The sequence below is a fragment of the Rhodnius prolixus genome, unplaced genomic scaffold (genome assembly GCF_049639745.1).
Source record: "Rhodnius prolixus isolate KJV_2025 unplaced genomic scaffold, Rpr scaffold_4, whole genome shotgun sequence".
NCBI lineage: Eukaryota > Metazoa > Arthropoda > Insecta > Hemiptera > Reduviidae > Rhodnius > Rhodnius prolixus.
Genome location: NW_027411614.1, coordinates 41,381,318 through 41,397,070, shown reverse-complemented (window position 1 = coordinate 41,397,070; position 15,753 = coordinate 41,381,318). Strand labels below are relative to the sequence as shown.

At 31.7% G+C, this 15,753-nt stretch overlaps 2 protein-coding genes across 6 annotated transcripts; one reads left to right on the top strand and one right to left on the bottom strand.

Annotated features, from left to right (window-relative positions):
* Nucleotides 1-127: 127 nt before the first annotated feature.
* On the bottom strand, nt 128-5,267 carry RpS16 (ribosomal protein S16). The gene is made up of 5 exons (XM_074131107.1): nt 5,109-5,267; nt 4,993-5,037; nt 2,809-2,940; nt 494-608; nt 128-330 (listed from the first exon to the last, which is right to left on the bottom strand). Exons 1-5 carry the CDS (start codon nt 5,127-5,129, stop codon nt 185-187), a joined length of 459 nt encoding a protein of 152 aa, XP_073987208.1. The 5' UTR covers nt 5,130-5,267; the 3' UTR covers nt 128-184.
* Nucleotides 2,048-15,583, top strand: LOC141455742 (uncharacterized). 5 transcript variants are annotated; one of them, XM_074131080.1, is made up of 15 exons: nt 2,048-2,730; nt 7,215-7,357; nt 7,551-7,836; nt 8,704-8,840; nt 10,295-10,503; nt 10,629-10,830; nt 11,430-11,694; nt 12,708-13,017; nt 13,116-13,189; nt 13,387-13,519; nt 13,599-13,710; nt 13,785-13,995; nt 14,067-14,237; nt 14,671-14,763; nt 15,371-15,583. In XM_074131080.1, exons 2-15 carry the CDS (start codon nt 7,268-7,270, stop codon nt 15,502-15,504), a joined length of 2,427 nt encoding a protein of 808 aa, XP_073987181.1. In that variant the 5' UTR covers nt 2,048-2,730; nt 7,215-7,267; the 3' UTR covers nt 15,505-15,583. The 5 variants fall into 5 exon arrangements, 4 of the variants coding, with proteins under 4 accessions (XP_073987181.1, XP_073987183.1, XP_073987180.1 ...); XR_012459421.1 differs by lacking the exon at nt 2,048-2,730 and adding an exon at nt 5,393-5,759 and having other exon boundaries at nt 14,671-14,901; nt 15,033-15,583; XM_074131079.1 differs by lacking the exon at nt 2,048-2,730 and adding an exon at nt 5,393-5,759.
* The last annotated feature ends 170 nt before the right edge of the window (nt 15,584-15,753 follow it).

Sequence of the window (15,753 nt, the reverse complement as noted above, 5' to 3'; positions counted from 1 at the left end):
TATGTAACACCATTAAGAAGTAATTGTAGAAATAAAATAAAATTTTCAGACAGGATGATAAAATCATCTATGTTTGAGACGATTTTTAACAGAAATGAACAGGAATGTCAAAAATAAATTCAATAAAAAAGATATTAAAAGTTTTATTTCTTTTTAGTATGGCATAAAAAAAGAAACAATAAGTTTAACGGTATGATTTCTGGTATCTAGCCCTTGGGCCTGGGCCACCGAATTTTTTCGGTTCACATCTTCTAGGATCTGCTACCAGCAACGTTCTGTCATATTGTATCAGAATCTCTTTAATTTCTTTCTTCGAAGATTCATCGATATCTTTAAAAAATAAAACTCTCTTACAACAGACAAGCTAATTAAATGATAGTCAAATATTTATAAAAAAAAAAGCTAATAAATTTATTGCAAACATGAAACACAGATATAGGTTCAACAAGAATAAATAAAAATGTACTAAATGCTGTGGAATATTTTAACTCACATTTCTGGTAATAGGAAACCAATGCTTTACTAATCGCCTGCCTTATAGCATATATCTGTGCGACATGTCCACCTCCATTAACTCGCACTCGGATGTCGACTCCAGAAAATCTCTCCTAAAATAATACCAAATATTCAATTAATTTTTCAAGTGTAAAATCAGTTGGAGGCTTCTATGTTACATAGCTAACCCTATAAAACGATAAAATCAAAATTCAAAGGAAACTAAAGGATGGGTTACAGCCTGATAGTTTTTGGTTTGTTGATGTCCTTATGAGGCCACAAAAACTACTTTCGCTAATTATGTTGAGAATTCCGCGTTCAACTACCCTTTGAGCAACTGTAGAACTGTGAAAATTTCGTTTTGAGAGGGTCCGTTGGTGCTAAGTAAATCAAGCAAGGAAACACGCCTTGTGAAAAGTGCCTTCAAGATAAATCTCATCGTTAAATATTTCTTCTAATTCCACCCTCTAAAGGCTCACAGCGTATCTCATCTCTTCATATTCCGGTTTATCTCTTTCATTCATTTATCTCTTTAAAGATTATCATAACAGATTTCTTGCCATTTCTTGGAGATGAGGTTAATTTCATCTCCGCTAATATAATACTGATTTTTTTTTCTTTGAAATTTATATCTCTGATAATTTTTAAGCATCCTGCGTTCAGGACACTGCAATCTACAAAGCTGATGTTGCTGTCACAGATAATTAATCATACTTTTATTATTAACCTATCCATAATTACTCTAAAAAGCCAAATGCATTTCATGACAATGTTGGAAGATGTAGTAGTTTTGGGGAAAGAACAAAATTGATATGGGCTGGTATAAAGTAAGAGTGATTGAGTAGCACTTTAATGGTAACTGAAATAGGATGGACCAAGGAAAACAACGGAATAGTTACATTGGATTGGATAAAAAACAGACGACGGATTTTAAGATAAGCTGATAAAATTAAAAAAAAACCCAGGACTCTGAAAAATTAGGTTTCACTGGGTGCCCAAAAATGGCTCACAATAACTTCTTTTTTTTAATATTACCAACACTCTACAATTTAATTGTTTTATTAGTTTGGTCAGTTTTACAATTGTACATCACACACATAAATAGCAAAGGAAAAACACCGCGGAAACATCAACTCACTTAAATGAAAAATTAAATCCCTGGCGGAATCTAATGAGAGCACTCCCAAAACTCAATTTGCATGCTTAAATTTTCTCTTTAGTTTTGAATATAATACATTCAAAATATTATATACTTATAACATATATTTACGAATAAAATATGTAAACCTTACAGCACCAACACATATTCGCTAAAAAATAAATCACTTCAGACTTTTGAATCTGATTCTAAAAAATTAGTACCCTTTAGCAATAGAAATATATTGGAGTGAAGAAACAATTTTCTAAGATCACTATTAAAAATAGCTTCTACATAAACTATTGTTGCTTTTGCAATAGAAGCAGATTTATTATATTATGTTTAATATCAGTTCAAAATGTTTTCATCGATTTAAACAGCTGTTAAAGTTTAAATAAAATTAATTAAAAAGTTATTAGAGAGAGTCCTAAAGATTGAGTACCAGGGTGTCTTATATTATTAAGGGAATGTATCCAATTTGAAACAGCAAAATAAAGTAGCCTGAAGATATTCATAGATATTTACTAAATTCTACAGAATACATTAAAATGAAGCTAATCCCTTATACTATGTGTGTTTACTTAACTTTCAGAGACAAAAAATGAGAGGGAAAGGGGTTAAAGATTTTAGATAAAGTATACCTTCTGTCCTTTTGTTTGCGGATAGAAGAGATGTAGAAAACGAAACTATAAAAGAGAGGATCAATTTATCCGCTTAGAGTTAAAGTGGGGTCCAGCTCCAAGTTGAAAGGCAAATTAGAGAGGGAAAGAAAATGATATGAAACTTGAACCTGATTCATTAGGGCAACATTTATTGAAATATATTCTCGTCTAATTGATATTCCAGAATATAATGTACGAAAGAGTATTACTGAACATCAGAGAGCACGAAAAATCCTAGCATTCATCACAAGAATAGAAACGACCTGGAGACAAAGTTTAGTTTAACATAACCCTTCCAAGCGAAACAGACGGGTTCGGACAGATTATCTAGGGCTGCAATTGATTGCGTGAGAGGTGGAACAGATGAAGACATGGGAAAGGAGATAAGGCTGAAAGTATGCTGACAAATGAATGAGCAAAGGACCAAACAACAAGGTAAGAAACCCCATGTTATAGAGACTAAACAGAATCATTAAATGCAGGAAAAACCACCCATTCGTGGAAAAATATTACCTTGCCTAGAAGTAAAATTGGTTCCAATAACTTGTACTGCAGAACTCGAGGTTCAACCATATCCAAGGGTCGGCCGTTCACTCTCAAGTTTCCATTTCCACGCTTGCAATATGCAACCGCAGTGGCTGTTTTCTATAAGATAAGTTAACAACATGAAACAAGTAAATGTAACTTAAAAATTAAGCACAAGAAGTTATATTCTTAATTAAAAATATAAATGCTATTCCCATCTTGTATTTCTGATATTATAGATACGAATGCAATCGTTATCTTATTAAAACTGTCCGGTAGCACAGTAGAAGAAAAGTTTTCTCTATAACTGGTATAAAAAGTTTTCAACTAGCAATAATCGCACCTTATAATATTATATAAGTGTCTGTCCTGTACTATCTGAATTCAGAGTAAGATGGTTAGGAAAGAAAGCGCTATCTGAATCAGAGTGTATAGAATTTTTAAATGGAAGCGACTGGGATAAGCTATATAATTATCACATAAGAGCATGGAAATACAGAAGTTTCCTCATACAGGAATTTAACACTTAGTGTATTTTAGAATGTAACTGAAATTATGCGATAAGTTCTGGCTGCTATTTTATATTGTAAATTTTTAAATAGAATTTGGCCAAGCAGATGGACTGTTGTCCATGCTTCTGTGAAAATATGTTTTTGTTGTTTATAAGATTATGTACATATTAATTCAAAATAAAACACTTAATTATTATTATTATATATTATAACTGGTATAAATGGCAATGTTGTAGTCATAATAGTCAATGAGATATTGAAGGTTAAAGTTTGGAGGTTTTTGCATTTCGTTCAAATTTCCAACCTTTATATCTCTCTTATTGGCTTATGCCAATCTATAAAGGGTGTATGTAACTTAGCAAAATAGACAAAAAGGAAAATTCATCCAAATGGTACAAAAATCTTTAATAAAAAGTTACAGTTTAAAAATATAAGTATAAGGGTTCATGATTAAACACCAAAGGTACACAAATCAGGACGTATCCTCAGTTCATTAATACTTCATTGAAATCATTTAAGTAATTTTACTGTATTAGGTTTTTATCAACATTTTTTAGAATTTATTTTATATATTTATTTTTTATACTACTGATAAAATGTAGAGTACTTCTTCATAAATAAATAGGCACTATATTTTAACTATTCCAAATTATTTTTCTGATTGATCTCTAGTATGCTCTTTATTCTATGTAATCCCTCTCACATACACATCAAAATATAAAAGACAAAGTTAGTCTTTTAATGTTTAAATTTGAATCACGGATTTAAAACAAAATATGAATCTTCAATTCGCCTAACAGAAGTATTCGAGAGCGCAAATAACACACAGTTAATAACAAGTAAATTATTCAACAATAATTATTGATTTCTCTATTGATTCATTGTAGCCCATTTGAGTAGTTGTAGTAAAATAGTTTAGTAATTTTTAGGACGCCCTAAAAATATGTACATATATCTTTATTTACTTTATATTACATATGTACAACATTGTAGGAAGAACACCTAAATTAAGCATGTAATTGAAGAAAACTATATTTAATATTAACCCAGATTGATTATTACCTATTATTATTAACGCTAGACTACTACATAAAGTAACAATCACATAAATCAAAGAATGAACTGAAACCGACGATTTTTATTTGAAAAATAAATAAACAAAATGATAGAAGTATGTAGGTTGATGTAAGCATTATTTAAAAAAAAGCTTTTGAGTTCTTTAGCCTCATAATTACTTTTATTTTTTTATAGATTTTTTTTAATCTGTGATTAATAGTTTAATTATTATAGATTAATAGATATTACAGTCAATCTAAGTTAAATGGTGTGCAACAAATCGTTTGTATATGAAAATATACTTAGGTCTGTGAACCTAATTAATTCTAAAAAATATTAATGTAAAGTTAATTCAGTAAAATTACTCAAATATCAATGATGTATTAATCAAATGTTAGGTACTTGCTGATTTGTGTACCTTTTAGAGTTTAATCAACCCTTACACTTAACTGAAAGTTCATGTTAAAAAGTTAATTACAGAAATCCAATAATAATCAAATTATTGAGTATAAAAGATAAAATACTAGTTACAGAAAAAAAATATACTTAATCCAAATATTGATGAACCAAATTTTAAAGTGTCTTAAAACGTGTAAGCACTAACCTTACGACCGAAAACTTGCACGCATTGTATGGGATCTCTTGGTCTCTGTGAATTTAAATTGAATTAGTGCTTTGATTTGCTGTTAGTATATTTTGTAAAAAAAGAAAAATGATTACCTTAGGGGGTTTAGTAGCCATATCCAGGATTAAATGAAAGTATAAACTGAATCCGCACTAAATTTCCACCACGATGGGTTTATACGTTTGTAGAGTGGCCTACGTTGAGGTTACAAAGGAATGCCTTAATCACAGCGTTTACTTTATTACTACTAACAGATTATGTAGTCAACCTAAAAACAAAGTACAAAAAAAAAAATTCTATAATAGGACAATATGTTTTAGGTTTTAAAAATATTATTTGTATATCAGAATAAATTGGACTGTATACAATTAAGAAACTCTAGTTACACCGCCATTTTGAATGTTTATCGCTTCTGGATGTTTGAGAGTGGTTATAGTATATTAAAATAGGTTTAAAAAATTCTTCTGTTATGACCGAATATTTAAAGGCGTTTTAAAATGCAAACTGTTCGTAATTAACATTATAACTGTGTAATGTTAAATTTAAATGTGGTGTTTAATTAAACCGTAACAATGTTTACCTTGGTATCCAAGTTTAAGTTTTATAGATCAATAGGTCTAATCTAATATTTCTGATATCTTTTTTATAAAAATATTAAATGATTGCAATGAAACATTTCCGATTCCAACTAGTAGAGACTCAAGGAATGAATAAAATAGGACGGCGAAATGAAAGAAGAGAGACATGTAAAGTTTTTTTTTTTATTAATAAAACTTGTAATTCAGTAATTTATCGTCTTAAATGACACCCAAAATTTTGAAGTTCAGTTCCACTTGAATATATTGGATGGTCCGGAAAATAATGCAGGATTTTGTTCTCTTTAAAATACCCCTCCAAATAGTAAACTGTTTGTTTGTTGGAATTTTGACTTTTATAAATGTAATCACTTATTAATCTCTTTCGAACAAAAATGTTTGTTTACCTCTGGAACATTTTGCTACTTGGAAATAATTCAGTCTATACTTCTTTACTAAGATGTCAAAGCGTGATCTTCGCATAATTTTGTTTTACGAGTTCAAACTCGGCCGGAACGGGGCCCAAACGGCCAGAAATATCAACTATACCTGGGGCGAAGGCAGTATAAGAGTGCACTGTTTAACGGTGGTTCCAGAGATTTCGAGAGGGAGACTTGAGCCTTGATGAAGACAAAGAAGGCCGTGGAAGAAGTTCTGCCCTTGATGACGATGTTCTCCGAGCTTAGGTGGAAGAAAATCCCAGAAACTGTTCGAGAACTGGCAGGGAAATTCGATGTCAGCAAATCAACCGTCGATGACCATCTCGAGGCGATTGGGAAGGTGAAAAAGCTTGAAAGTTGGGTTCTCACACATTAAACGACCGCCAAAAAGATCAGCGGACAAAGGAGAAGCAGCACGACAGTTTCCAAAGCCCCAAATCATCATGGGTGATGGTTACTGTTTGGTAGGCTTCATTAGGTCTGATTCATTACAGCTTCTTGAATCCTGGCGACACCTTCAATGCCGAATCGTATGGTAACCAAATTGGCAATAATGAAGTCATCCTTAGTCAATCGAAAGGGGACCATTCTGTTGCATGACAACGCTCGGCAACATATCTCACGTTTGACTTCCCGAAAATTCTTGGAGTTTGGCTATGAGACTCTGCCACGTCCGCCTTACTCACCGTACCTCTCGCCTACTTATTACCATTTTTTTAGACACCTGGACCGTTTTTTTTTTTTTTTTTTTTGGCCTTATTGTACCCCGCAAATTAGCCATTGGTAACGTGCACCTGGACCGTTATTTACAAAATAAAAAATTTACTGACTAAAGAACATTAGAAAATGCGTTTTCTGAATTTATAAATTCATTTATAAATAAATGGAAAAGTTACCCACACGTTGGCAGAAATACGTATAAAGAAAATAATGGAGTCTATTTTGATTAATAAAAACAGTTATCAATTATTAATTTTAATTTTTATCTTTTAAAACCATAATCCTGCATTATTTTCCGAACAACCTAATAAAATATTTATTTTTTGCTACTATTTTTGCTATTAGAAATTTCTAATATGTAGCTGTTCTTAAAACATTTGGTGCTTTAGAAATTCACTGCTTTTTTCATATTAGTGGAAAAATGATAAATGAAATGTTTTTAAATCCTTTTTTTTTTTTTTTAAAGGTACGCTTAATTAGAACACCACAATAGGCCTTACTGTAAGATAGCTGCAGAACATGTCTTGCTATTTAATGCAGTTTGAAGGGCAACCATTAATGTGGCAAGGACAGTCCTCTTCTAAGGAGTTGCATGCAATTCTCAGACAGGTTGGTTAATTGGTTTTGCTTTAGAATTAGTTTTCTATATAAATTTTGAGAATTGGGATGTTTTCGTAAATTTACCAATATGATTTCATATTTTAAGATATTAATATGGTATTTAACACTTTATTCTTTTGAATTTTCAGTTGGAGAATCACAAAAAAATGTTTCTTTAATTTTTCTTTACATTTATGTATAGGCACTGCTCTGCCCTGAAAAGGAAAAGGATGATGTTGTATATTCACTAGAAGATAAAGGCCCGGTTAGAGGTGGTGACCCTCTTTTAGGTGCGAGTGGTGAGCAGCCAGGACATAGTGTGGAGCGAACATGCAGAAAAAGACGCTTGTCCGAAAGTTCTATGTTCGATATTCCTGCAACAGCTCATGGTCCTAAGGTCAAGTCCACTACGTCAACTGAAAAGATGCTGTTTGAATCTCCCGCTGATTTAATGCAGGATGATATCAACCCAGAAATGGAATCTCCATGTTAGTTTCTTCAGTGTACATTAAATTCTTATTTTACATATTTATTTTGTATAAATATTCTGAAGCAGTGATCGGTAACCAATTTTCAAGAAAAAATTTTGTAGGCTCGCAGAGTAGTTTAAGATTATCGAGTTTATTGTTATGTCTCATTGTAATATGATTTGACCATTTTCTTTTGTAATTATTTACTGCATAATTTTAATTTTCGCGATGTCCAAAAGAAAGGCTTCTTGGACTTCTTCCAAAATATTACCGACTAAGCCTAAAACTATATTTTTAGGGTTTTCTCAGGCATGAAACCATTCGTAGAGAAAACTCACGGAATAAATCTCTATTTCCAATCAGTATTTTTTTTTTCATTACTGCCTCATATTCCGCGTTGCATCAGTGCTGAAAATCTCAATTTGAACAATTACGACATAAAAAGTTTAACAGCACGACAGCTTGTTCTGACGTCTTTATATTCTGAGACAATTATTCGGTTTTAATCGATAACCAGAATTAATGTAGGGAAACCTCATTCTTATTTTTTTTTTTTAGTATTTCCTTTTTGGTCTATTTCTTCATGGGTTGCCCTTTGCCAAGGCAAAGAAATTTCAAACAGAAAGCATCAAAAATCCATTTCCATTCTTCGAATTCGGAATTTATTCTCCAAACATATGATGACACCTATAATATGTTCAATAATTTATGAAATGAGCCTCGTATCTCCTGCGGAAAAAAAATTGTATATTTTTTTAAATAAAATTCTATTCCGCTAATGAAGAGTTCCTGGCGTGTTTTTTGCCGCGTACACTCCTACAGCAGAACATTGCTCTAAAAGAGGATTTTCTCTGACAATCTCATATAAATTTTTTATTTTAATAGCTCAACTACCTGCGGATAACAATGAATATACAAGCCATTTTTTGGCTCAACTTTCTTCGAGCTCTCTTTTACCAACTATGACTTCCAGTCAAGTTTCGTCGGTGCTTTCAGCTCTGGAACCAAATACTGCAACTCAAGTAAGATCTCTTTCTTTTCAATGTTAAAAAAATAAATTAAGTCAATTTAGTAGTTTTTTCAGTTATTTTAATCATTTTTGACTCAGATGCTCAGATAAATGCCAGTTTAAACACAGGTTCAAATGTATATCAATACTGGGATCATAGAAAACAATTCTCAAGTGGAAATCTCTCCTGTAGCAAGATCCGTCGGAGAGCGCGAAGTTTCTAAAAGGTTTTGTGTGCTAGGTGGATTCACTTATTAAGATCTGCCCAGGTCCTCGTAGAGGGAAGTGATTAACCCTTCTTCTGGCGTTTCTGTGGCTGTGCCAGCGCAATAACAAAAATTACTGACAACCTAACAATCATATCAAGAAACTTGTAGCAATAGTTTACGTGTCTAACTATTTGAATTAGGCGAGCCCATTGAACTATACTCACACGTTGACAGGCTTCAACATTATACGAATAAAACCTTCACCGTAAGGAAGCCCCAATAGATTTTTAATGTCTGAATTCGGTTTGTAGCTATTCGCTGTACGAAACAATTACCTTGTCATTCGTTATTTAATATGCCTTAGTATGATAGTAATAGAACATAATAAGTCATGTAAACTGCTAAGATTACAGTTCTTTTTGGATAAATGGGGAAATTGTAAGAACTTTCGGTAATATTTAAATAAAAAAACTTGCATGGATATCCAAACGTGTAAAATAAAATTAGTACAGGTATATTCTCTGTATTTATTTAAAAATTAGCTAGAATGTAAATTTTGTTTTTATCAAGTAAATGTAAATTTATTGCTAGTTAAGATAATCTAGGCCTTTGCCTGAAAAATTCCGTCTTTCCAATCATTTTTCCATCCTTTTCCATTAGGGGTGTTTATTGGGTTTCCACTCACAATAATTTTCATTATTTATCCTAAAGAATATGAGTGTGAAATTCGGTCGAAACAAGTGGAGTGGTACAAGCGTATTTGCAGAAGGATCTCGATAATCGGAAGCGCCTTCAAGCCATGACAAAAGTTAGCATGCTTCACTAAGAGTTTACAATTAATAATGAAATAAATTTTCACTATTCATTATAGAATCTCCAGTATTAGGTAAAAGGGTTCATTTCTTCAACTAACACGACTACTAGAGAAGAAATCTATGATCTTTAGTGTGATTATTTACAGAGTTCAAAGATAGTTTCAAACTCAGCTGTTTTAAATTTTTCTTAATATATTAATATTTTTTCATCTTTTTCTTCTTCATTTTTCATCCTTTCTTATTTTATTTCTCAAATCAGTTTCATTATTTTCTTAATCACTGTTGAAATCTCGAGCCTCTTTTATATTGCCGCCACAGTTTCTAAACCAACAAGACCAATGATGAAGAAATATATTTATTTCTACCGTTTCTTATCGGACCTGGTTAAAACTGGATTTAATGATTGATTGATTTGATAGAAAGCTGATTTTTTTTCCCCAAAGCTACCCGCCTGTACAGCGAATCCGCCAATTAAAGGTCTTGATAATGGAAACAGTTCTTCTGCTGCAGAAAGTCACATGCAAACCGATCATATTAAACAAACAAATAGTGCTAGTTTAACGATTTTAGATCTTCAACCTGCTGAGGCTATTTACTTGGATAAAGCAAAGAAGAAACGAACTTTTTGTTTAACTGGAAAAGCTATAATAAGGTGAATATTACGCTAGTTTTGTTTCGAATATTTTTATGACTTCAGTTGTTTGTACTTTATCTGTAGGTAGAGTAATTATTTAGTTAATCTTTAATTTTTATCTCTAATTTTTAATCTTTACCTAGATACTACACTGAGAATCGGGTTAAGGGCAACGTTTGGTACCAGTGTTCTAGCTGCCCATTTATCTCAGTCCGCAAAAGCTCCATAGCACAACATTGTATAATTTCTCACGACGGCAACAATAAAATTGGTATTTCTTCCAATGTACAGATGTACAAATGTTTAGCATGCGACAATATTTTTTCCAGCACTCACTCCTTAAAGGTAAGTGAAATTTTATATCTATTGGTTACTCATATTGTACACAGCTTAAAGCATGGCTTTGGGGAAGGGGGCAGAGAGTGTACAACAAATTGCGCCTTTTTTGGATCTATGTAGCAGCCTTTGCAGTGCATTAAAGCACCCTCTCCAAATTAAGGTAGCAGTTGGATTCTTTATTGAATCTGTATTTGTGTGTAAATGTAGTCGTCTATAAAATGTTTAATACGAATGTAGGAGTGAGTTGTGAGTGTTGTGCTCGAGTTTGCCTGAGGGTTCCTCAACCCAAATAGTTTCCAATCATCTCTATAGATCCTATGATTATAGTGGGACTCAATGTGAATGTTGTTAGCCTGGAATAACCCGCAGAGGTGTTCTCCAAAAATGTGGTCAGTTCACTTCTCCTATGGGATTCATCGCAGACTAGTTGGGGAATAGCCAATCTCTTTCTCACCAGATTTCTACCCTCCATGAGAGCATGATTGTATTGCTCACAATAATTTTCAAATATCTGTTTTAAATAGAAGATTAATCGTCAAAGTTGATTTTAACTGTTTCCTTGACAACATCTCTTGCTTGTGTCTTAACAAATATTAAACTTTCAGGTCCATTATCTGTATGATCATAATAGTACAAATGAAGAAATTGAAGAAATATTAAAATTGAGTATTGAAACTAATAAGCATCTTAAAGGTATAAACTCAAGTTTTGCACCAATTAAACCTGATGTTTCTGCAGTTAGTGAAAAAAATATTGAAATCACAGTGCCAACTTCTAATTATGGTGATACTGTTCAACAAGTACACGAAGATCAACATCCAGTAGAAGTGATCAATCACAGTACAGCTCAATTTTTTCCATTTTTTTTTAGTAAGTATTTTGCTTAAGAAGCTTAATTACCGTGTTTCTCGACGGATTTAATACCATAGAAAGATATGTCGCCGCTATACAAAAAGCAATGAAGACATCAACTAGGCCACGTAGGTAACAAACAAACCTCTCACCACAAGTAGCCAGTGGGTTCCATTGTGGAAAGTGGCAAGGACTTTCAATCTAAAAAGGGCTTTAACAAAGTCAACTCACAACTAAAGACACAACTAAGAGAATTTCAATTAACAGTTTGTCACCGATTAAATAACAAAGATAAATCTCTTTGGAATGCCACCCGTAAAATAGTTTCCTGCAAAAACATTTCTAACGTTTCTTGAAAGAAATGATTTAAGCTAGGCTGTATATTCAATTTTTTTTAGTTCTTTTTTACAATATGCATAATATCTATCATCACTTGATCTAAATGGAAAATCTATATTAAATGAAAACAAATGCACCATCGTATCATTTACTCTTCGCTGCTTCTGCGCGTGACGAAAATAATTCCATCCCTGCTTCAGACTTCGATTTTGCTAATTTTAATTGCGATATTCCAAGTTGGATAGAACTCAGCCGAATTACAGCGCACAACTTTTTTATCCCACATTATTTAAAAATAAAAAATAAACAAGAATACCTTTATGTACCAACCCTTTCAAGCTTTTATATCTCTGAATTTTTTCAGTGATATATCTTTCAAATGTTGTATAAAATTATTAATATTTCAACAAAATTAGCAAAACTTAAAGAATGTCATATAAACTTGAAAGCATATTATTCTCTTAAAGATCAATGAGTTTTTATTGCAACAGGCATTTTGATATACAGATATATATATTCTTGTGTCTAACTGATTAATTTTTATATTTATTTGTTAATTTTTATTTTATTTATTTATTTTTTGTTCGTTAATTCAAACGTCACGGCCTGGAAATGAGTTTCTTGTGAAATAGTTCATTTTGTAAGAGAGATAAACGTGTTGCTTAATTCTGTCATTTGTTTTCTGGTTGAAGCGGGAGAACCTCAAACTGCTAATCCGAGTTTGTCTATTCCGTCTACAACAACACTTCCTTTGCCAGAAAGATGCTCAGCTGCCCAAGTTTCCAATGCCGATCTACCACAGACGTCTGTAGTTATGACGGTACCTGTATCACCTTCAATAGTTACCACTTCATCTGTTTCAACAACTCTCCATATATCGTCACAGCCAGAAGAAATTCAGAGTTCTAATAAAGCGATGCAATCAAATATCTCACAAAAATTGAAAGATCCAGCGTTAAAAAAATTCAGAGATTTAAAGCTTGAAAAGGTTGGTGGAAAGAAGTAAGTAAGCTTATGTTTTTTTTCTTCTAACTTTAAAGAATAATTAGGCATTACACAAAAGTATAATTGAAAATATTTCAAGTTTATATGTCATGCAGATGCGGACTTGGAGGTTGTGCGCTGAGATTCAGTGTTCTTTCCAACTTGGAATATCACAAGAAGTGCCATTACCGTAAGTTAAATAATCTCGAAACTTGTGAACTTACCATCTTAAATGTAATTTATCTTTAACTTTTTCTTAAAATGTAACCTAAAATTCACCTTGCTTTCAGTTGTTTGAAATATTCGTTAATTACTTTTTTCTGTATTTTCAAAATTGCACATAATTTTAATTTATGTATTTAAATGGAAAACATAAAATGATTACAGGAACTAAATGGAGATGTCCGGAATGCCATATTTCTTGTACTAGTTGGAATACTGTCTCCAGCCATCTTTGGCGTGAACATGGCATAGATATTGAATTATACTCCTGTGATCATTGTAATTATAAAACCAATAGGTATTTACTTATTTTTAATGAATTATATACTATATATACAATTTACCTAAGAACTTATTTTTAATCCTTTAAATTCTAGTCTAACCAGACTTTTGAATCTACACCGCAGAATACACAGTGAAGAACGACCATTCTTGTGCGATGTCTGTGGTAAAGGTTTTAAAACAACGAAACAATTGCGAAACCACAAAGTAATTAAATTTCTTATTTATACAAAATAATATAATCGTTTATTTCGTTTTTCATTTTCATGGTTTTTTTCCAGTCATGGCATAAATTAAAAGAAAAAAACAAAACAGAAATAGCAGAAAAATTGGTAAAATGTATTTCTTGTGGACGTGGATTTACTTGCGCCAGATTAATGCGATTGCATGTTCAAGTGGTGCATAAGCGTTTAAAACCATATTCTTGTTATGTTTGCGGTCATTCTGCGGCTAATAAAAGTTCCTTAAGATCTCACCTAAGCATGCATACTGGTAAATTTTAAAACTGCAATTATAGGATTACTTATTTTCTGAAGTCAGAGTGTTTTAACATATTTTCTTAGGATTACGGCCTTACTCTTGCGATGAATGTGACTATTCTACGAGAGATCACAATAATTTGAGACGGCATAAAATGAGACATTCTGGCATCAAAAGATACAAATGTCCATTGTGTTCCTATAGTTCTATCCAAGCAACTACATACAAAACACACATCCTGAAAAAACATCCTGGTAAGAAACAATGTTACTTTTTTAACTTCTATATAACTGAGAGTCAGATGCATTTCTCAAATTGTATTTCGAACCACTCTCTAAAGCTTCGCTGTTGGCCTAGATTAATATATGTATCTGCCTGGTCATTTAGCGGATGTGTATGACAAATAAATTACTCGTTTAGCTAGCTGCATGCCTACACGCACCAGAAAAAAAGAAAACTAAAATAACAGTTTGCCTAAGACATATAATATTTTAAATTCAACGTAACTAGATTAAGATATTCATATTGATTTAGTCTAAAATAATTACTTATAATAAATGCCACACTCAAATCATCAAACAACTCAATATAATTTTTGTATACATTAGCCGACTTTTATTTGATCTAAGTTTACTAGGCGCCTACTTTAACCACTTTCACTCAGACGTTGAATATCCTTTTTTTCAGGGCAACAAGACGGCTTGCTTTATAAATGTGAAATTTGTCCATTCAATACGGTTAAAAAAGAAAATCTACTGACACATTCAGCACGCCACGAAGGTTTGCAAACTCAAGATGCTGTTGTTAATACATTATAAGAGAGATTCTGAGATCGCTGTACCATAGTAGTACAGCTACATGTGTACATATAGTACTTGTGTAGTGATTATTTTTTTGTTCAGTATTTTTGCAATCCTGGTAAACTTTACTGAATTTTTTTTTATTACACTTTTTGAAATTTCCTAGAAAATATCTCTTATTTTCTTTAAACTATACATTCTGAGAGTGCCATTGCATTTCTTTAACTTTAATTTGACAATTTTTTTCAGAAAATTTCGAATGACTTTTTTTAAGAGAGGGGATGAGTAGACTCCCCACTAGAACGCCATTTCAGGACGGTGTTGTCACTTATTTACTATTAAAGAGAATTATATTTATTGCTAAAATTGTGTGTTGGGAGAACATTTATCAATCGGAACTACCACATTACTAAAGATATTATTTACTTTATAAATTTTCTCGAAAAGGCGCCAACAATTGTACTCTTCTTGATTCTGTTATTAATTTCTAAGTTTATTAATTGATTTCCTTCTTTGTCTATCTTTATGAAATTGCATTAAATGTTCAATAAAATCTTTTAATTTTTATTAACTTCATTGTTTTGCAGATGGTCAAATCGTTTGTAATTTCGGTTCAGAAATTTCAGAAGAAATTATCAATTCAATTTTTAATTATAAAGTGGGCGTCTTGCTTGTTTTTAAATTGAATATGACATGTTTATGTTTTGACACTCATTATTGAATGAGCTCATAGATAATAGATCTCTGATTTAATTACAATCGTACTCTCTCTCTTTTTCAGTACATTCACTATAATTAACGGGTTCAGACAATAGACAATATTATCATTAACACAAGAAATATAATTCATTTAACTGAATTTAACATTGTAATATTTAATTACTTGACATGATTTTTTTTTTATAGCAAATTAAATGGCTCCTCTTAAATTTGAAATATGTTTAATAATATTATTTACAAAATATTGAAC